This window comes from Schistocerca piceifrons, chromosome 2 (genome assembly GCF_021461385.2).
Source record: "Schistocerca piceifrons isolate TAMUIC-IGC-003096 chromosome 2, iqSchPice1.1, whole genome shotgun sequence".
Classification (NCBI taxonomy): domain Eukaryota; kingdom Metazoa; phylum Arthropoda; class Insecta; order Orthoptera; family Acrididae; genus Schistocerca; species Schistocerca piceifrons.
In genome coordinates this window covers 509,931,333-509,953,350 of record NC_060139.1, presented here as the reverse complement: position 1 = coordinate 509,953,350, position 22,018 = coordinate 509,931,333, and the positions used below count along the sequence as shown (strand labels likewise).

The 22,018-nt window shown below is 41.4% G+C and overlaps 1 protein-coding gene across 1 annotated transcript in view; it reads right to left on the bottom strand.

Annotated features, from left to right (window-relative positions):
• The window catches only part of LOC124777012 (juvenile hormone esterase-like), a 97,338-nt gene that overhangs the window by 58,670 nt on the left and 16,650 nt on the right, over positions 1-22,018 (bottom strand). The window contains exons 2-3 of the mRNA XM_047252261.1: positions 10,042-10,179; positions 9,779-9,938 (exon numbers count right to left, since the gene is read on the bottom strand). Coding sequence (XP_047108217.1) covers positions 9,779-9,938; positions 10,042-10,179 — 298 coding nt within the window. The remainder of the gene's footprint in view (positions 1-9,778; positions 9,939-10,041; positions 10,180-22,018) is intronic.

Here is a 22,018-nt window from a genome sequence, read left to right as displayed (position 1 = left end):
TAGGGAGCTTCCCACCTGGCTATAAAACTGTGAAATTAGATGTGAATGGTACTCTACCTACCATCCAATTGGAAAGACGTTGGTGATCAAATCCACAATGAGTAGTAACAATTTTAGCTCAGTTCTAAAACTGAACGCTGGTCACATCATACATTATGTATCGTTAATTTGACAACGCCGCAGAACTTGCATGGGAGATTCCTAACGTAGGCCGCACTAGTTGTAACAATCCGATCAGCTAGAATAGGGCTCTATTGATTATCAACAAGAAACTAATTAATGGACTCTGTATTTATTTTTGTATCTCTAGTGCCACAGTCATTCCTTCTGTGTTTCGTACAGTACACCTGGTACCAGCCGTCTAGAGCAGAGCTTGCTTTCCTGTTGGTGAACTACTGTTGTATAGCGTGTAGCAGTTTCGCAGATCATGGATTTGTTTTTTTTTTTTTTTTTTTTTGCTGTCGTTGTTTCTCTTCCTGTTGCTGTGGACTAATAGAATACAATACTATACTGATATTTAACATCCTTTTTCGGATTTACCTAGCGCTGGAGTCTTCTTTTGAAAGAACTGAAAGAAACTAGTTCAAAAAATCAATTTTGAAAATATTGTCGGACACAGTGGCACTGACCCGAGCAGATGCTACGAGAACACTTGTATATGGTATTACCGCTCTCAATCAAGTTTTGAATGAAGTATCTAATAGCATGGAGAAAATAGTAAAGTGCTATAATAAGGCCTACGGACTACTTTCGAAGATGGATACTTCGTAAACGGAAATAATAACTATACCTTGGAACTAAATCCTAGAACGCTTGCAAGCGACTAACGCTTCTCTGCATCTTAATATGGGTTACGTCCTTTATAAATTGTTACGTGGTTACGTCCAACCAAAGCAGTCACCATTTTCAGATTCTGAGGCAAAAACCAAAGTACTGACCCGATGTGAAGAATATAACGTCAAGATGATGCACGTGAAATACAGAGTACTACCATTGTAGCGGCTCTAATACACTCAACACAGTAGGAGAAAGACAAACCCCTGCACAACATTTTGAAATTTAGGAGTTTACTGTGATAATTTATAACGTGTTGTCTGCGTTAGTTAAACACACAGAAGCGCACCATCAAGTGACTAGTGTATTTGGAATACTTCAGTAGTTTAAGTATTTAACAACAGAAGAGATCACCTGCCAGAGTGGCCGAGCGGTTCCAGGCGCTACAGTCTGGAACCACGCGACCGCTTGCCTCGAGCATGGATGTGTGTGATGTCCTTAGGTTAGTTAGGTTTAAGTAGTTCTAAGTTCTAGGGGACTGATGACATCAGAAGTTAAGTCCCATAGTGCTCAGAGCCATTTGTACAGAAGAGATCGTAAAAAGAGCTCCAGTTATCGTCAGTGCTTACCCAGACGATTTGGAAGAAAACCTAGGTGGCTGACTGGCGCAGTTTGCTCAATGTAAGTTGCTCATAACACATCTGGCTGCTGGTATTGATAGGAAAAATCACGAGCCCCTGGAACTGCAGTTCTATAAACTACTCATGAAAAATTCATTAGAATAGTCTTTCCCAAATGTAGAAATCGTCTTAAGTATTTACTTGCCTTTGATGATCTTAAGCTGCAGTGGGTAATGTTCGTTTTCAACATTAAAGCGCCACACCATGGGACAAGAACACCTAAACAAGTTCGTGAACACATAATATGATTTCCTTAGCGACATTGATTTGACTAGTTTCATCTTTAAGTTTGCCCAAATTAAAGTAAGAGAAGTTTTTTTTAAGTGCTGTTATATATTATTTCCTAACTCTGAGGCTTAGGGCAAACCAAGGGCCTGCGCGCACCGCACTGGCTTCATCCAGCACTGAGCGGAAGGAATCAGTTTCCATCGGATTGCCACGGCATAGAATCATTCATCACTCCATATCACTAGTTTCCAATCATCCACTTCCCCGTAGCATTGCCCTCTATACCACTGCAAGTGTCGCTTCCCATTGACCACAGACATGTTTTGATTATCAGGAGCTGCTCAACCTTTGCACCGCTTGTTTAAGTCACTACCCACAATTAATGTCCTACTTTGGCTGCTGGTAGCACTTTGAAAGTCACGAGTGACTCATTCTGCTGATTTCACGCGTACTTTTTTTTCTTTTTTACAACCACCCTCTACAGTGCTCGACGGTACTCAACCTTCAGTACATGATTTGCCTGGTCCCGTTTTAGCTGTGGTTGTTCCTTCGCGTTTCCACTTCACAGCCACATCACCAAGAGTCTGACTGCACAGCTTTAGCAGGGATTTGTCCTCAGGTGACATACAATGATTAGTCCACCTTCTAAGTTACTGAGCTACCCTCACCGATCCATATTGCTGTTACTGCTTCTCTACTGATAACACAGTACTTCCAGCCTCCTTTTATACTGGCGGGCCCGCATTTCGCGACATACAGTGGTTAACCCTTGCATAGGGGTGTCTCAGTACTTCTGATTAGGTAGTGTGCGTCTACATGCCTTAAAAGTAGACATATAAAATTATAAGCTAATTTCTGTAGGCTTATATCGCTGGAGTACTATCCCCTATTAAGTAATTAAATACATTTGTAATATTAGCTACGGACTCCAGGGTGACTACTAAGGGTATCCTCGTTTTTATATTCATAAGGCAAAATGATACACTTATTAAGGTGACAAGTTCATTGGCATTAAAGAGGGGTTAACAATAATCAGCTAAGCGGGGATTCAGAATCTGAACCAACCCACCTGTAGTCAAACGAAAAATATAAGGTAATGATTGTGACCTTGTTCCTTAATTAGACTCCTGTTGCAAACAACAAGCGAGAAGAATGTTTCAGCCAGGACTTAGCACAATATCACATGGAAATTACATGATACTTCCGCTGGAACTGATCAACGTAAAAAGAACGTGTGAATTTGGTGCCATGTTATATGTTAATTACGTACAGCTGCAAACAACAATTTCATCTAATTAGCGTACGAGTTTAGATTAACAGTTTATAAGTATTCCGGACATACCGTCTGAGCTTTTGCCTGTACAGCGTCACAAATGTAGGTATCAGATGCCTGTTCTAAGGACAGCAGACACTAGGCTGAGAATCTGAATGATCCAGGGGTAGCATTGAAATGTGTAGTACGGGTGCAAAGGTAATGTCACACCAGGTCTTCTTTGCGTATGTTATTCAAGAGAACCCACTTTAGGAAATAGAAGGTACGTGTACACATTACGTAGTTTGTTGACAAACGAACTCTTCGTCAATATGTTTCATTTGAGGCACAGCAACAAGCTATAGTAACTGGTATCGTGCCCGTTCGAAGATACACAGACCGCCAAGATGCGATGGCTTTTACTCGAGACATTCAAAGTGTGAGTTAATATAACAGAAAAAAACTTCTCAAAAAAAAACAACAATTAACACCAGAAAGGCAGTCCCCAGCATACGCTACATCTACAATTACATTTATACTCTGCAAGCCACCCAACGGTGTGTGGCGGGGGGCACTTTACGTGCCACTGTCATTACCTCCCGTTTCTGTTCCAATCGCGTATGGTTCGCGGGAAGAACCACTGTCTGAAAGCCTCCGTGCGCGCTCGAATCTCTCTAATTTTACATTCGTGATCTCCTTGGGAGGTATAACTAGGGGGAAGCAATATATTCGATACCTCATCCAGAAACGCACCCTCTAGAAACCTGGCGAGCAAGCTACACCGCGATGCAGAGCGCCTCTCTTGCAGAGTCTGCCACTTGAGTTTGCTAAACGTCTCCGTAACGCTATCATGGTTACCAAATAACCCTGTGACGAAACGCGCCGCTCTTCTTTGGATCTTCTCTATTCTCCTCCGTCAACCCGATCTGATACGGATCCCACACTGATGAGCAATACTCAAGTATAGGTCGAACGAGTGTTTTGTAAGCCACCTCCTTTGTTGATGGACTACATTTTCTAAGGACTCTCCCAATGAATCCCAACCTGCTACCCGCCTTACCTAAAATTAATTTTATATGATCATTCCACTTCAAATCGTTCCGCACGCATACACCCAGATATTTTACAGAAGAAACTGCTACCAGTGTTTGTTCCGCTATCATATAATCATACAATAAAGGATCCTTCTTTCTATGTATTCGCAATACATTACATTTGTCTATGTTAAGGGTCAGTTGCCACTCCCTGCACCAAGTGCCTATCCGTTGCAGATCTTCCTGCATTTCGCTACAATTTTCTAATGCTGTAACTTCTCTGTATACTACAGCATCATCCGCGAAAAGCCGCATGGAACTTCCGACACATTATCTACTAGATCATTTATATATATTGTGAAAAGCAATGGTCCCATAACACTCCCCTGTGGCACGCCAGAGGTTACTTTAACGTTTGTAGACGTCTCTCCATTGATAACAACAAGCTGTGTTCTGTTTACTAAAAACTCTTCAATCCAGCCACACAGCTGGTCTGATATTCCGTAGGCTCTTACTTTGTTTATCAGGCGACAGTGCGGAATTGTATCGAACGCCTTTCGGAAGTCAAGGAAAATAGCATCTACCTGGGAGCCTGTATCTAATATTTTCTGGGTCTCATGAACAAATAAAGCGAGTTGTGTCTCGCACGATCGCTGTTTCCGGATTCCGTGTTGATTCCTACAGAGTAGTTTCAGGGTTTCCAAAAACGACATGATAAGCGAGCAAAAAACGTGTTCTAAAATTCTACAACAGATCTACGTCAGATATATAGGTCTATAGTTTTACGCATCTGCTCGACGACCCTTCTTGAAGACTGGGACCACCTGTGCTCTTTTCCAATCATTTGGAACCTTCCGTTCCTCTAGAGACTTGCGGTACACGGCTGTTAGAAGGGGGGCAAGTTCTTTCGCGTACTCTGTGTAGAATCGAATTGGTATCCCGTCAGGTCCAGTGAACTATCCTCTGTTGAGTGATTCCAGTTGCTTTTCTATTCCTTGAACACTTATTTCGATGTCAGCCATTTTTTCGTTTGTGCGAGGATTTAGAGAAGGAACTGCAGTGCGGCCTTCCTCTGTGAAACAGCTTTGGAAAAAGGTGTTTAGTATTTCAGCTTTACGCGTGTCATCCTCTGTTTCAATGCCATCATCATCCCGGAGTGTCTGGATATGCTGTTTCAAGCCACTTACTGATTTAACGTAAGTCCAGAACTTCCTAGGATTTTCTGTCAAGTCGGTACATAGAATTTTACTTTCGAATTCACTGAACGCCTCACGCATGGCCCTCCTTACGCTAACTTTGACAACGTTTAGCTTCTTTGTGTCTGAGAGGTTTTGGCTGCGTTACGCTTGGAGTGAAGCTCTCTTTGCTTTCGCAGTAGTTCCCTAACTTTGTTGCTGAACCACGGTGGGTTTTTCCCGTTCCTCACAGTTTTACTCAGCACGTACCTGTCTAAAACGCATTTTACGATTGCCTTGAACTTTTTCCATAAACACTCAACATTGTCAGTGTCGGAACAGAAATTTTCGTTTTGATCTGTTAGGTAGTCTGAAATCTGCCTTCTATTACTCTTGCTAAACAGATAAACCTTCCTCCCTTTTTTTATATTCTTATTAATTTCCATATTCAGGGATGCTGCAACGGGGCTTATGACCACTGATTCCCTGTTCTGCACTTACAGAGTCGAAAAGTTCGGGTCTGTTTGTTATCAGTAGGTCCTAGATGTTATCTCCACGAGTCGGTTCTCTGTTTAATTGCTCGAGGTAATTTTCGGATAGTGCACTCAGTATAATGTCACTCGATGCTCTGTCCCTACCACCCGTCCTATCCTACTGTATCGTCACGTCGCTTAATAAGCAAGAAGAGAGAAGAAAGCTATGGGACTGAACTGTCTGTATTGGCTATATGGGAAAGTTATGCATTAGATGTCAGTAACGTCCGAAGTTACGAGGCTTGCCTAGAAATTAATGCACGTCATTTTCGTTTTCAGCCGAAAACAATGCGACGAAAGCGAAACGTTACGTATGTATTACTTGAAGTCTCCTGCATGAGTGCGTCAAGTTTCCGTCGCTTCCAACAAATAGCGTAGCTGCAGGACAGTTTCAAAATGGCGTCTGTAGGTGATGTACGTCACAAGCAACGTGACGTCATTGAATTTGTCACTGCATCGAAAGAAACTGTGGGTAAAATTCACAAACGCTTGTGCAAAGTCTATGGAGCATCTGCTGTCGACAGAAGTACAGTTAGTCGCTGGGCACAGAGGGTGACGTCATCATAAGGCGGTTCGGCGGAGCTCCACGATTTGCAGCGGTCGGGGAGACCATCCACGACCGTTACACCTGACATGTTGCAGTGAGCTGACGATTTCATTCGCGAAGACAGACACATTACGACTCGGCATTTTGAGGACGATGAGGAGGTGAGTCACACACTGAAGCAGTGGCTCCGCCACCAGGGTAAAGATTGGTACCAACAAGACATACATGCCTTGTTTGGCGCTGGAGTAAGGCCAAGAACGGGATGGAGATTACGTGGAAAAATAGGGTGTGTAGATAAAACACCATTCTTTCGTGTGTGTAATTCTGATTATGTTCAATAAAGAACTGTCGAAGAAAAAATGCTGTGAATTACATCCTAGGCAATCATTGTAGATCGCAAACAACCAGATACTGTAATTGTGCAGTGTCTCAAGGATCAAGGCTCCTGTCAATGATGGTCTATTCGTTAACGGCTTCCAGGGAGAGATCACACAAGATCCTGTATGCCATTAACAACCCACACGCAACGGAAACATTTTAGGCCTTGTAGCTACAAACAGGCCTGACCTAACTGAGATGTCAGTATAAAGACAAGGATTAGTAAAAAATTGTAAATTTGTGGTAAGATCTTATGGGACCAAACTGCTTAGGTCATCGGTCCCTAAGCTTACACACTACGTAATCTAACTTAAACTAACTTACGCTACGGACAACATACACACCCATGCCCGAGGGAAGACTTGAACCCCGATAGGGAGAGCCGCATGGACCGTGATGAGACGCGTCAGACCGCGCGGCTACCCCGCGCGACCAAGGATTAGTGATCGTGATGTCATCATACCGACAATGGTTACTAAAGTTAATAGATCCGCCAAGAAGGCCAGGAGAGTGTTTATAGCTAGGAGAAACAGAGAAGCAATTGTTGGCATCCCGCTTAGGTAATGAAAGTACAAGTAAAGGGATTATGGGCAAAGTTTAAACTGATTCGCGCTCTGGGGACACATGTGCCATGTAAGTGGGCTCTCCGTGGTTTAATAATCAAATTCGGAAATGGTGAGGAAACAGAGACTATTGGTCTCTCGGTTCAAAAAAAGTGCACGTAAAGTTGACAGGCAAAAGTTAATAGAAGTTCCTGCATCTTTAAGAAGCTCAATGCGCGAAGCATGCAACAACTTCCACCGTAATACCTTAAAAAAAGATTTTGCCGAGAACCTGAGAAAATTTTGATTGTACGTAAAATAACAAAGCGTGTTAAAGGCTTCCATCCAGTCACTCGTCGACCAGACTGGGATAGCAGTAGAAGACAGCATAAAGAAAGCTGAAATTTGAAATTTCATGAGAGGCCATTCACGCAGGACGATAGTACAAACATATGGTCATTCGACTGTCGCGCTGACTTCCGCTTGGAAGATACAGAAACTGGCATACGTGCCGTAGAGAAGCATTTACAACAGTTGGAAACCAATAAGTTGCCAGGCGCAGATGGAACCACAATTTGGTTTTGGCCCATTATTTGCCTTGCATTTAGTGTGAATCTCTCGCACAGCGAAAAGCCCTAAACTGCAGGAAAAAAGCGCAGATGTTTCCTGTATATAAGATAGATAAAAGAACTGTCTCGTATAAATACGGACAAATTTCCTCACCATCGGCTTGTTGCAGAATTCTTGAACACATTCTGAGGTCGGATATATGTGAGCCCCACCAAGTCAGATTAAAGGACGATACCGAAGTAATTCAGGGGCATGTTACAAGATTTGTGACTGATAGGTCCGATGAGCACGCAAGTATTACGGAAATACTTCGTTAACGCAAATGGGAATCCCTGTAGGATAGGCGACGCTCTTTTCGCAACGAGCTGTTGCTATAATTTAGAGAACCGGTATTTGAGGCCAGCTGCAGAATGATTCTACTCCCGTCAACGTATACGTCGCATAAGGACCTCGAAGATATGTTAAATTAGGGCTGGTACAGAGGCTTTCAGATAGCAGTTCTTCCTGTTCCACTTTCACAAGCGGGACAGGAAAGGAAATTAGTGTAGTTGCGTCACGAAAATAGGCACCTCAAGGACATCTTATTATCGTACAGCAATGCCAGTTTGTGATAATACCAAATGTTAGGAGAAACAAATGGTTCAAATGGCTCTAAGCACTATGGGACTTAACATCTGAGGTCATCAGTCCCCTAGACTCAGAACTACTTAAACCTAACTAACCTAAGAACATCACACTAATCCATGTCCGAGGCGGGATTCGACCCTGCGACCGAAGCAGCAGTGCGGTTCCGGACTGAAGCGCCTAGAACCGCTCGGCCACAGCGGCCGTCTTAGAAGAAACATCTCTAGTTTGCGTCTAGAATTTGACGGAGTACTTTTCATAAAAAATTATTGCCAGCTGCTACTAAAAACTAACGTTACAAGAAGTTTTGAAGGAAAATATTTTCTTTACTTCGCCCTGCGGAAACAACAAAACTACAGACATATTTGGACTAAAAAAAATAAGTGAACATTCTCGAAATTTGTAGATGCGCACGAAAACGTGAGAACATTAAAGTATTCCAATATAAAAAATTAAATATCGTAAAGGGTTTGAATCTGTTCCATCTGTGTAGCAAAAAATTTCGTCACTGATGAATCTGCGTTCTGTTGGACTTTGTAGGAACTTCCAGAGACAATATTGATAATAAAACAATGAAAATAGTTTTGGTAAGGTCTGAGATGTCATTATTGTATCGTGCCAAGTATGAACACATTTTATTTACGAGAGACTCCGTGCACGACAGCGCGCGAGGCCTTGCGTGCCGTTGCTCCTGCATTTCGCTCCATTCCGTAGAACACTGAAACCGTCATAAACACACAATACCGCACAGAAACATTGAGCATCTAGCTGGCGATGTTAAAAGTGTACATGTGGCAGGAAAGCTATGGGGCAGGCGAATCACATCGCCTAGCGCCGGCTATCTGCAGGAAGCGCTGATTTCCTTGAGGTAATGATACAGTGCGCCGTCCTTGTAGTGGTACAACGTACCCTGCTCCACGCAGCGTGCCGTGATTTCTGGAGTATGTATGTAGATGTAAATACAGACGTAATGTGCTGAGAGTGATGAAATCAAGAAAATCAAAACTGCTGTCAACAATGGCGGCTATGGCTGCAACGCGTCTATACTTTCGTAACTGCAAGTCGAGTCAAATTAATAAAGAAAGAAATACAGAACAATATCCTTAATCCTCCTATCCCCTCCCGCAAATTATAAAACGACAAAACAAATAGATAAGCCAAAATCGCATTTCTAATTAGGTAATTGATCTCATTGTTGCATCACTTAATCCAGAAACAGACGCCGATTTCTACTGATCCACTACGAACAAAATAATTTCATTATTCAGCTACCATACACACATCCATATTACTCATCTAAAATTGTCAGAAGTCTCGTCCTTACCCAAAGGTCAGCATTTTGACACTGTCCTTAGTTTGAACTCACTTTTGCTGTTACTGTTACTATTTCTTTCAGCTATAGCAATGGACACATGCTCAGTGTTTGTACATCCATCCTTACCCAGAACACCCAGGCGGTAGTTGATGGTCACGACGACGACGCCGTGGCCCAGCAGGTAGTCAGGGCCATACAGGTCGCCGTCGCCAGACCCCGTCGTGAATCCCCCGCCGTGGATCCACACCATCACCGGCTTCAGGGCATCACTCGCTCCCGATGGTAACTGTAATTTGACGCAATTCCTATGAAATAACGCGGCGAGATCGTGAGTCTCTAAAAGGTTAACTAGAAGTAACAATCAGAAGCGCATTAATAAGGTGCCGTACCTCTGGTGTGTAAACATTGAGAAAAAGGCAGTCCTCGTTTCCGACGTACTTGTTCGTTATATCGTTGATCTGTGGAGCAACTGGGCACTTAGACGTCGCATCCCTAATGCCAGTCCACGCTTCTGCTGGCTGAGGCGGCTGCCAAAAATAAATAAATAAAGTAAAACAAACCCTCAAATCAGTCTAATTTGGTGACAAGCATAAACGTGGGCATACATTTAACCAAAGGGGGGAAAGATTTTGAAATTTCCATATTTGTTATAACTGACAACGTGTGTGCCACACCTGAATTTCACACGAAGTACACAACGTGTCTAACGACAATATTTTTCTCAGATTACTCTGACAGATAATAGGAAGTCATACTAGGGAGTTGTAATTAAAGTGCAGCTCCTCATGGAGATTTAGTGTGGACTGTAGCTACCGTATCGCAGCGTAGCTTGGTAGGTATGCTAAAGCGTTGATGCGGAACCGATTTACAGAGCCAACAAATAGTTACACTGATCGGCTGTTCCGTCGGTTGTTGGAAGAATATTTTATATATTGTGAATGGAAACACACCCAACACTGATGCAGTATTCTACAATGTATACTATTTATTTCACAAACCAATTTTCGGCTCTTATACCATCATCAGGTACGAGGATAAATAAGCGGTGTAGGGAAATTTTGTTGGATCAAAAATTTGAAACTAGTGAATCTACGGAGCATCTCTATTTCTGGAGAGGAAACATGTTGATACTAGATTTAGGAATAAAACAGTAGGGATTATTTCAGAGTAAATGGAACTTAAAATTACTTAGCTAAGATGAAATATGTAAGCTATTAACTAATGAACTCTGCAATAATTACAACAGTTGTTCACACAGGAATATAAATTGAACAATACACTTTGGTGACATAGTCCAAAGATGTGGCTGAACTAAATGGTCTTGTCTTTAATAGGTCCTAAATTGAAAACAGATAAGATGTAATAGTGAAACTAAGCATTTGAGTGAAGCAGTTGTGATTATACAATGTAAAATTTGTTAACACAACAAGAGATATTGTAGCAATTGAAATAAAGGAAAATGGGGGATGTGAGTAAGAGGAGTAATTTTCAACATAGCCTGTATGGGATTAACTGGTGAGTGAGGAAACTGTGTCTAGACATTCAATCTAGGCCTGGGTTCCAATTCTGTGCACGAGGAGCTAGTCTGGCGCAGTACAGCATCTCGTAATCTCCGGTGCTCATATTGAACAAACTGTGTAAGCGGCGGTTTATAGTAGCATCAGCATTATGCATTTCTCACTTTTTTGAGCCGTTCTGACCAAGTCCTGTACATATGGAAACATTTCTATACGTTTCTCTTGCATTCACAGCTCAAGATTTGCACCTGGTGACTAAAATTGGATTTAAATTTTTTTCCAACGCAAATCGGTTCCTCATTAATGCTCTAGAACCTCTACAAAATTTCGCTGCCATACACTAATTACAGACCGCACTGGACCTCCACGAATAGCTGCACTTATAACGACCCAGTACCTAAATAATCTATCCAAATAATATACTTTTGTCTTAGTATGAATATGGATAGGATCTCCTTATTTAACGATCTGAAATTATTTCCCCGTACGATGAAATCTAGTGCATCCAACGATTTATAAACTAAACTTAGAAAGTATTTTCGGAAGATATTTTAGTTCACAAACCAATATCATTATACTGAACTTAATAATTAAAACTACGAACTAGAAAGAAAATCAGAATACGCTTGAAAATTTTTTAGCTATTAACAAAACTACACACAAAAAATATTACTCACATGTACTCCTCAAAGTAGCAAAACAAGGAAAAAACAATAAAAAGGCTCATTTAATTTTTACACCTTGTACAACACTTTTCTTCCATCGAAAACCTCGCATCTGATCGTGTTAATGAGTTTATTGTAGTACTTTCTACTTCTATGCCTTCTATTTTTGTAGTTCACTGGATTAATTAAAGTGCAATGCTTTAAAAGCTACCGGTTTTTGGTATCTCAGGCCAACATTCGAGGAAATGACTGATGGAACTATGAAAATTCCCAAAATAACACCAAGCTTTTTTTCCTTATACATTTCTGCACACAGTAATTATTTCAGTGTCTAGTCAGTAATCATAAATACATTCTAACATTAACACGTTGGAGAATTTCTGAATAGAATCATGGAATGAGGACGGAGTTGGGAAACCAAGGCTGCTAAACATATGAAAATTGACTATTTATAATAATAATGGAACTCGGGATGACTAATAAATTATAATTACGTAACGTGTATTAGAAGGCTCAGTAGATATTTACTGACGGAAAAAAAACAGGCAATACGAAATCAGAAGTTGTTTTCAACTTCTATAGAAAAAGGTACCAGAGACGCTCACGGGAAAAAAGTCAAGGTTATCTACATTTTCATTCTAAAAGAAACCTCACTGCCAGCCTTCTGAAACAGTTTTGTGAAAACCAATATCATTACGGCCATTTCCTTAAGTTATCCAACTTCAGGAAATGAAATGTAGAAGATGCGTAAAATTAAGTGTCTTGGTGCCTAACAACGCAAAAATTACAAACAGCTAGTAAGATATTCTGCCAGGCAACATCAAGTCTGGAGATTATTTACGTACTAGGTAAATGCGAGTTAGTTTCCATTAGTAACTCCCGAGGAAGAAAGGGACGAAGCATGAATTCAGCAAAGGAGACAATTATCACCAAAGCTACAATCATTTATGAATAATTGCCCTAAAATATTTATCCTGTAATTAACAAGCTTTCAAATCACATCAGGAATATCAAATGGTGTCAGTGGTGAAAATATTATTCTATGAGTCATGTGCAGATCTCTGCCAAACACGTTCCTATGTTATAGTTTGTGTGGGATTTTGTGACCTCTAATGAAGAGACACTGTAAGCCCCTCCCCCTCCCCGCCCCCACCCCCACCACCTATCTATATGTGCTGCTATACATGGGGCTTAATAGGATAAATCATTGGTATGGAATGGGACAGACCCTTTCTTGCGACACCCAGTGACTCACAAACCCTGTGGACACTTTTGCACACCGGGAGTGCCATATGTATCTCTTAAATCGGCTGGCGCGTGAAGTCAAGCTACACGTGTCTACTTAACAGAGGTCCGATATCATAAACATAACTGTGGATTATTAAATACATTTCTAGTAGCCCAGTTGTTACGTAATTCTTTTGTGATGGGAATCAGATTTAACGACAGTAACGATTTCAGTTTACCATCCAAAGTAACTTCTGAAATACACAAAATTAAATGTATCACTTTCTGACATACAGACATGTTTTGTTTGCCGAACTCAGTGAAGATTTTCAACTGAATACTTGATCATTAAATAAATAAATAAACAGCATTTTCATTAAAAATATAAAATTTTGGTAATAGTTTCAGTTACAGACAGTTGCTATTATTTTATGTGTTGAATGACAATATTTTCATTCGTTGTGCTGACTGAATGAATGAGGGGGTGAATGAGGTGTGAATGTGAAGTATGAATTGTTGCTATTAATAAATTAATTGTTAGTGAGCATGTGAATCGGATTTTGCTACAGTGAGTCACAGACATGAAGGAATACCACGACTGTAAAGTAGCCATTTTTCAGTTGTTTTGAAATAAAATAGTTTCTTCTGCCCTTCAGTCTGTAAAGACGAGATCAATTTGATTTTATTTGCTTTTTGCAATGTGTTAGTTTAAATTTTCCGTAAACTGATTTAAGACCTGTGACTGGCAAAAAGAAGACGACACCAGGTTACGTAAATTGAAAGGGGGAGATTATTGACTTCTGTGTTATTCGACCTTTCAGAGAAGAGATATTTCGTGCGCTTTGGTAGCGGGAGAGGATTTTAGTCCTTGAGTCTTGAGGAATTCGTGGTCTGCTCTCGTTCAAGTGTAATTTTTTTTTTTCTAAACGTGGTGAACTACATGGGTTGAGACGGCGTTTAATACCAGTAAATATCGAATGTTTTCTACAAATGGCTTATTAACTTATAAAGAGTGTGATTATTTCAACAACAGGTCGTGAGTTAAAATCTTGAGCTGGCTGCTAGATACAAAGTGTGCTGTAAATGTGAAAGGGTTTGTGCAAACTGAGCGTATTTTCGTACTTCCATTTCTGGAACTATGTTTTAGGATGGACTAGGTAGTAAAATTTGTGTACTTATTTGTTTACCTATAGGGTCAATATGGAGCAGATATTTTGAGAAAGGATTTTTTCTTCGTTTGATAGTTACTGTCAGACGTAATGAAATTAACTGGTTTCACATGGGTAGGACAACAAAATAACTCTACCCATCCTGTTTGCATGCGTAGCGCAGCTAGTTCCTTATAGCTTTCCTCAAATCAGAAGCACGATACCTAGCTGCCTGCGCTTCTAAAGAACTTACTACCATGCTGAGTACTTCCAATGTTATCAGAAAGACGAAACAGGCCGCATCGCTACAGCGTCCAAAATACCTGTGGTTATTACCAAAGCAAACATAGCTTCAACATAACAAATGCTATCATCACACACGCAAGATCGACTACTGGTGACGCCGTTAAATCTGACTTCACCTTCGTGGCAACAGCCGGTTTCACAAAAATGTCCGTGAGACAATGGAGAGGGAGGATACAGCACCAAGGTAGTGTCCCGTATATTTGGTGGAGGTAAACCCCTCCTCACCTCTCTCCTTCAGCGTTTTCTTTAGTGTGATTTCCGTAACATTAACACCATAGCTTGGCTGGGTCTGTAATATTTCATCAAAAATTTATAGGTGAATCATAACCGATACATCAGAATTGATGTATTTGGAACTTCTCAGTATCAATCGCTGTCTTGACGTACAAGTAATTTTTAATGTTTGCCTAAAGCTTAACTACTTGGTGGAGCCACGATAAACGAACAGTAACTATCATACTGAAGGTAATTAAAATCGCTCATTATGATGTTTGCTAATAGGTGGTTGTTGTAACAATCTTTTAAAACAAGACACAAACATTAACTTTTAAGAGCCACTGTCTCAAGTTTCCGTAACATATAATGTCTTTGCATTTTGTAAAGAAATTTCAACTACTATGACATTTTGTGGATATAATTTTAGATGAAGTTTGTATAGTAAAAAACTGTGTGTTTTGCAGAATACATACAAGTGTCTCTTTAAAACAGACACTCTAAGTAATGAAATGTGTGTAGATATAATAGCTGTAGATGAATGTGTGGTGGCTTTTCGTAGCAAAATAATCCGTTCACAGAAACAAGATAGAAATGGAACTCAGATATTTCATTATTTCCGACTTCAAAAAAAGTACATACGTTTCCTTTTTATTATTCACACCATTTCAAGAGAGTAATCAAGTGAGTCTGAATAACATCATTAAACTGAGGCCAACAATCCAAGCAGACGACACAAGTCTACAATATTGCTCTATCAACGTACAAACACCTTCCTTATCTCAGTCGTATATAACTTGTTTCATGTTAGATAAAAGAACAGACCGTAATCTCAGCTGGGCTTTTATCATGTCCGATTCGTCAAGGTCGACAGCAAAACAGCCACACTCCGTGTTACACAAGAGTCGATGCGATACAGCACTTTCAAACGCACTAATATTTGACGGATGACCAGAAAAGGACGTCCTTCTTAGTCAGTGTCACAATGAAAATGCAAATGCAGTGACAGAGTCACTGTCAAGCACATAGTTTTAAGCTGTCAAGAAGTTTCTAAAGAATGTTTTGTTCTTTGATGATGCGTATTAATGCCGACGTATGGGTTAAAAGCTTTGTCACACACGGGTGAGACGTATTCTGAACACTACCTATGTCGCGAAGGTTCCAGTACTGTCTATGGGATTTCACTAATTACCTGATACAAGTACAGCGTAATTCTTTATTCTCAAACACCAGCACTTCCAGGACTCTTAACTAATCGTATCTTTCTAGTAGCGTAGAAACTTGCTTCCAATTAAAACACCATCACGCATGATCGAAAATGGAGTACTCAGTAAAACTATCATACTGTAAACTGTCGCATGGATGCTAAAACATTGGAGAGAGAGAGAGAGAAATAAGTGAGTTCTGAACTGACTCCTAATGAACACAAGACAGAGGAAATGCTACTGGAACCAATGACGTTGCTTATTCCATTCTAGTAGAAGATGTAGTAGTAGTAGTAGTTTTATTCATCTGTAAATCAGTTTTACAGGGATGCTGGACGCCTCTTGGTTCTGCAGTTTCACAACAGAAATAACAGAATTCATATATACATGCATTTACATTCTCACAGGTCTAGCGTACAAGGATGGGACAGGTGGTCGACAGTGGCCTTACACTAGAAACTGTGGTGGCATTTACCTGAAGTAATGTAGGGAAATCACGTAAAAGCTGAATAATGATGGCCACAGCCTCAACCTTCTTGATTTGAAGGCCGGTCTGTTTAAAGCAATGTTACCTAGTTCAGTTTATCCCCATGTACAGTACAGTTTTATAAATAAGTTATTTAATAATTTAAAAGCAAGCAGTACAGTGTTTATCCATTTCTCACTCCCATTAACTACACACACACACGCACTATACCAGCATCGTTTCATAAAGTAACACTTCGGTCGGTTGACGTCGGACTATTGCGATGACCTTTGTGTTCCACAACTTCCCATTTGCAAGCCTGAAAAACTAAATAAGTATTACTGTACAATGAGTGAGATGTTCACTTTAGAAAGAGATTAAGAGGATTACACAATTCACAGATTTGTGAGTAAAGCTCTCCACAGAAAGCAAAAAAGAAAAGGAAGGGAAAGAAAAAAAAGGTAAGAAGAAAGAAAGGGAAGAACATGGTGTGGAAGTGTTACGTGATATGATAGCCGTTTTACGATCGTTTTATTATTCCTTCGCGTTATATTTTTTAACAAATCTCTACTCTGTTTTATGTAATTAAGCCTTCACTGCATATGACGCTTCTTTAAATAACTTTTCCACTACTTTTATTTCAGCAGTCTTTTCTATCTGCTTGGGCAGATTATTGTATAGTTTTATTCCTTGGTAGGAAACACTGATTAGGCGTTTATGTTCATTCTTCTTTGGTAAATGTAAGTTCAGACTAGATCTTGTTGGTGGTCATGTACAGAGCTGTTTCGCCAGACCAGTTATAAATTTCATGTGTTCAAGTGATTAGTAAATGGTGTAGTTAAAAGCGTTGGTGTTTTGAACAGATCTCTGCAATGAGCACAAATGCAACATTTTTTTCGTTGTTATTCATTTGGTCCTTTTCTGTGAACTGACATTCTATATCAAACAGCGAAAGAATTGGTTCCTGTTTTAGCAAATATTGCATGTCGCTCGAACAACAACGAAGCTTCTCATGTGTATGGTAATATATGCAACTCGTCCCAGATTTCAAGAAATGCCTCAGGAAGACGCGCAGAACTACAAAGCAATTTGTTGTAGAATTGTGCGACGTATCTGTGCTAGAACCAATTGTATGAACCCACAACGGTGTCGTGTTTATTGATCTCTAAAAAGGCCTCGCCAGAATTCTACACCTTTACCTAGTAAATAACGGGTTAAAAGATCAGACAAGTAACTCGATTAAAAACTTTGTAGCTAATAGAATTCTGTACGTGATTCTTAATAAAAAGAGAATGTCACAAGTGAAAGTTGTCACTAGCATCCAATATCCACGGGTAGCTGTCATGGGAGATTGTAACAGCTGTCGCCAGTGGATACGCTTGTAACAGTAGCAACTTATGCTTTATGCACAGTATTTGGTTTAGTTTCCGTTTTCATATACACCTGCGGAAAAGTGAACTGTATCTGTGTATTTTACTGTCGACATCAGTGTTTACTAACTTCATCTTAAGGCTTTTGTGAAAAGTTGTCTTGTGACAGCCAGAGCGAGAGCACCAGCAGCAGCGAGTACTGTTTGTATAAAGCGTTTATTTAGCATTTTGTTTACGACCTTCCACTAAGGAAGGGATTCTATTTGTGTTTATCTGCTCTGCATAGTAACTAACAGTTCTTGATAAAACTTTACGTAGTTTTCGTGTTAGATTTCTTAGTGTTTTCTTGATCGTTTAGAACAGAAAGCGCCCTAAAACCGTCTTTTGTTTGTTTCGCGGCCGTTAGCCACTAGTCACGTGAATCAGCAGTTGTCTTGTGACAGCCAGAGCGAGAGCACCAGCAGCAGCGAGTACTGTTTGTATAAAGCGTTTATTTAGCATTTTGTTTACGACCTTCCACTAAGGAAGGGATTCTATTTGTGTTTATCTGCTCTGCATAGTAACTAACAGTTCTTGATAAAACTTTACGTAGTTTTCGTGTTAGATTTCTTAGTGTTTTCTTGATCGTTTAGAACAGAAAGCGCCCTAAAACCGTCTTTTGTTTGTTTCGCGGCCGTTAGCCACTAGTCACTTGAATCAGCAGTTGTCTTGTGACAGCCAGAGCGAGAGCACCAGCAGCAGCGAGTACTGTTTGTATAAAGCGTTTTTGTATTTATTTGCTGCGCTTAGCTTTTAAATAGTTTTTCTGGGGAAACCTAGCGTAGTTTTCGCGTCTCGTATTTCAGTGAGTGTTTCTTGATTATCAGAGTAGCTCATCAGAAGATTATCTTGGGAATTTGTCACCGTATAGAGTAGGGTAAACATAGTCATGTGTAGGGACTGTGGTTGTTGTGAGCGGACGCAAGGAGAATTGGCCACTCTTCGGGGGCAGGTGGAGGCTTTGTCTGTTAGGCTCATCGAGCTCGAGGCGCAGGCGTCGGCTCGTAGTGGCGTTGGGGCAACTGTGGTGAGACCTATGCCTACTTCGGTGGCCTTGGAATCACATGGAACCCCTGATGTCGCTGCGTCTTCCGGCAGTGAGCATCTTACCGGTCAGCCATCACTCCAGGGTGAATGGCGGACAGTGGTGGGCTCGCGCGTGCCTGGCCGAAAGGCGAAGGTGGGATCTGGCCGCGTGGCAGCTGCCTTACCCCTTTCCAACAGGTACGGGGTGCTTCCTAGTGGTGATGACATCGTTTCCGAGCCACCACAGGATGCCTCGCCTGTTGGGCCAGTGGCCGATTCTCCGGCAAGGTCCCGACAGTCACAGAGGGCGGGCCTATTAGTTATAGGGAGCTCCAACGTTAGGCGGGTTATGGAGCCCCTCAGGAAAATAGCGGGTAGGTCGGGGAAGAATGCCAGTGTGCACTCGGTGTGCTTGCCGGGGGGTCTCGTCCGTAATGTGGAGGAGGCCCTTCCGGCAGCTATTGAACGCACTGGGTGTGACCGGCTGCAGATAGTAGCACATGTCGGAACGAATGACGCCTGCCGCTTGGGTTCTGAGGCCATCCTTGGTTCCTTCCGGCGGCTGGCTGATTTGGTGAAGACAACCAGCATCGCACGCGGAGTGCAAGCTGAGCTTAATATCTGCAGCATAGTGCCCAGAGTCGATCGCGGTCCTCTGGTTTGGAGCCGTGTGGAGGGTCTAAACCAGAGGCTCAGACGACTCTGCGACTATAATGGTTGCAAATTCATCGACCTCCGTTATTGGGTGGAGAACTGTAGGGCCCCCCTAGACAGGTCAGGCGTGCACTACACACCGGAAGCAGCTACTAGGGTAGCAGAGTACGTGTGGCGTGCACACGGGGGTTTTTTAGGTTAGAGGGACCCCCCCTTGGGCGAAACGATAAAATACCTGACGGCTTACCAGAGAGGACATTATCATCGTTGATAAAGAACGTCCGTCCTCAGAGACCAAAAACAGGAAAAGTTAACGTAATATTGGTAAACTGCAGGAGTATCCAGGGCAAGGTTCCTGAATTAGTATCTCTTATTGAAGGAAATAGTGCGCATATAGTATTAGGAACGGAAAGTTGGTTAAAACCGGAAGTGAACAGTAACGAAATCCTAGACACAGAATGGAATATATACCGCAAGGATAGGATAAACGCCAATGGTGGAGGAGTATTTATAGCAGTAAAGAATTCAATAATATCCAGTGAAGTTATTAGCGAATGCGAATGTGAAATAATCTGGGTTATCAAAGGTGGGTCAGATATGATAGTCGGATGCTTCTATAGACCACCTGCATCAGCAACCGTAGTAGTTGAGCGCCTCAGAGAGAACCTGCAGAACGTCGTGAAGAAGTTTCGTGATCATACTATTGTAATAGGGGGAGACTTCAATCTACCAGGTATAGAATGGGATAGTCACACAATCAGAACTGGAGCCAGGGACAGAGACTCTTGTGACATTATCCTGACTGCCTTGTCCGAGAATTACTTCGAGCAGATAGTTAGAGAACCAACTCGTGAAGCTAACGTTTTAGACCTCATAGCAACAAATAGACCGGAACTTTTCGACTCCGTGAATGTAGAAGAGGGTATCAGTGATCATAAGTCAGTGGTTGCATCAATGACTACAAGTGTAATAAGAAATGCCAAGAAAGGAAGGAAAATATATTTGCTTAACAAGAGTGATAGGGCACAAATCGCAGAATATCTGAGTGACCACCATCAAACGTTCATTTCTGAGGAAGAGGATGTGGAACAAAAATGGAAAAAATTCAGAAACATCGTCCAGTACGCCTTAGATAAGTTCGTACCGACTAAGGTCCAAAGCGAGGGGAAAGATCCACCGTGGTATAACAATCATGTACGAAAGGTACTACGGAAACAAAGAAAGCTTCATCATAGGTTTAAGAGTAGTCGAATCATAGCTGATAAGGAAAAGCTGAACGAAGCGAAAAAGAGCGTAAAGAGAGCAATGAGAGAAGCATTCAACGAATTCGAACATAAAACATTGGCAAACAATCTAAACAAGAACCCTAAAAAGTTTTGGTCATATGTAAAATCGGTAAGCGGATCTAAATCCCCTATTCAGTCACTCGTTGACCACGATGGCACCGAAACAGAGGACGACCGAAGAAAGGCAGAAATACTGAATTCAGTGTTCCGAAACTGTTTCACTGCGGAAAATCGTAACACGGTCCCTGACTTCAGCCGTCGCACGGACGCCAAAATGGAAAATATTGAAATAAACGATATCGGAATTGAAAAACAATTGCTATCACTTAGTAGCGGAAAAGCATCCGGACCAGACGAGATACCCTTAAGATTCTACAGTGATTATGCTAAAGAACTTGCCCCCTTTCTATCAGCAATTTATCGTAGATCGCTGGAAGAACGTAAAGTACCTAGCGACTGGAAGAAAGCGCAGGTCGTTCCCATTTTCAAGAAGGGTCATAAATCAGATGCGAATAATTATAGGCCTATTTCGCTTACGTCAATCTGTTGTAGAATAATGGAACATGTTTTGTGTTTTCGTATTATGACGTTCTTAGATAATACAAATCTCCTTCATCATAACCAACATGGATTCCGCAAACAGAGATCATGTGAAACTCAGCTCGCCCTATTTGCCCAAGAAATTCACAGTGCCGCAGACACTGGCGAGCAGATTGATGCCGTATTCCTGGACTTCAGGAAGGCATTTGATACGGTTCCGCACTTACGTTTAGTGAAAAAAATACGAGCTTACGGAATATCGGACCAGGTTTGTGATTGGATTCAGGATTTCCTAGAAGAAAGAACACAACATGTCATTCTTAACGGTTCAAAATCTGCAGATGTAGAGGTAATTTCGGGAGTACCGCGGGGAAGCGTGATAGGACCTTTATTGTTTACAATATACATAAATGACTTAGTTGACAACATCGGTAGCTCCGTGAGGCTATTTGCAGATGACACGGTTGTCTACAAGAAAGTAGCAACATCAGAAGACTCGTACGTACTCCAGGAGGACCTGCAGAGGATTAATGCATGGTGCGACAGCTGGCAGCTTTCCCTAAACGTAGATAAATGTAATATAATGCGCATACATAGGGGCAGAAATCCATTCCAGTACGATTATGCCATAGGTAGTAAATCATTGGAAGCGGTAACGACCGTAAAATACTTAGGAGTTACTATCCGGAGCGATCTGAAGTGGA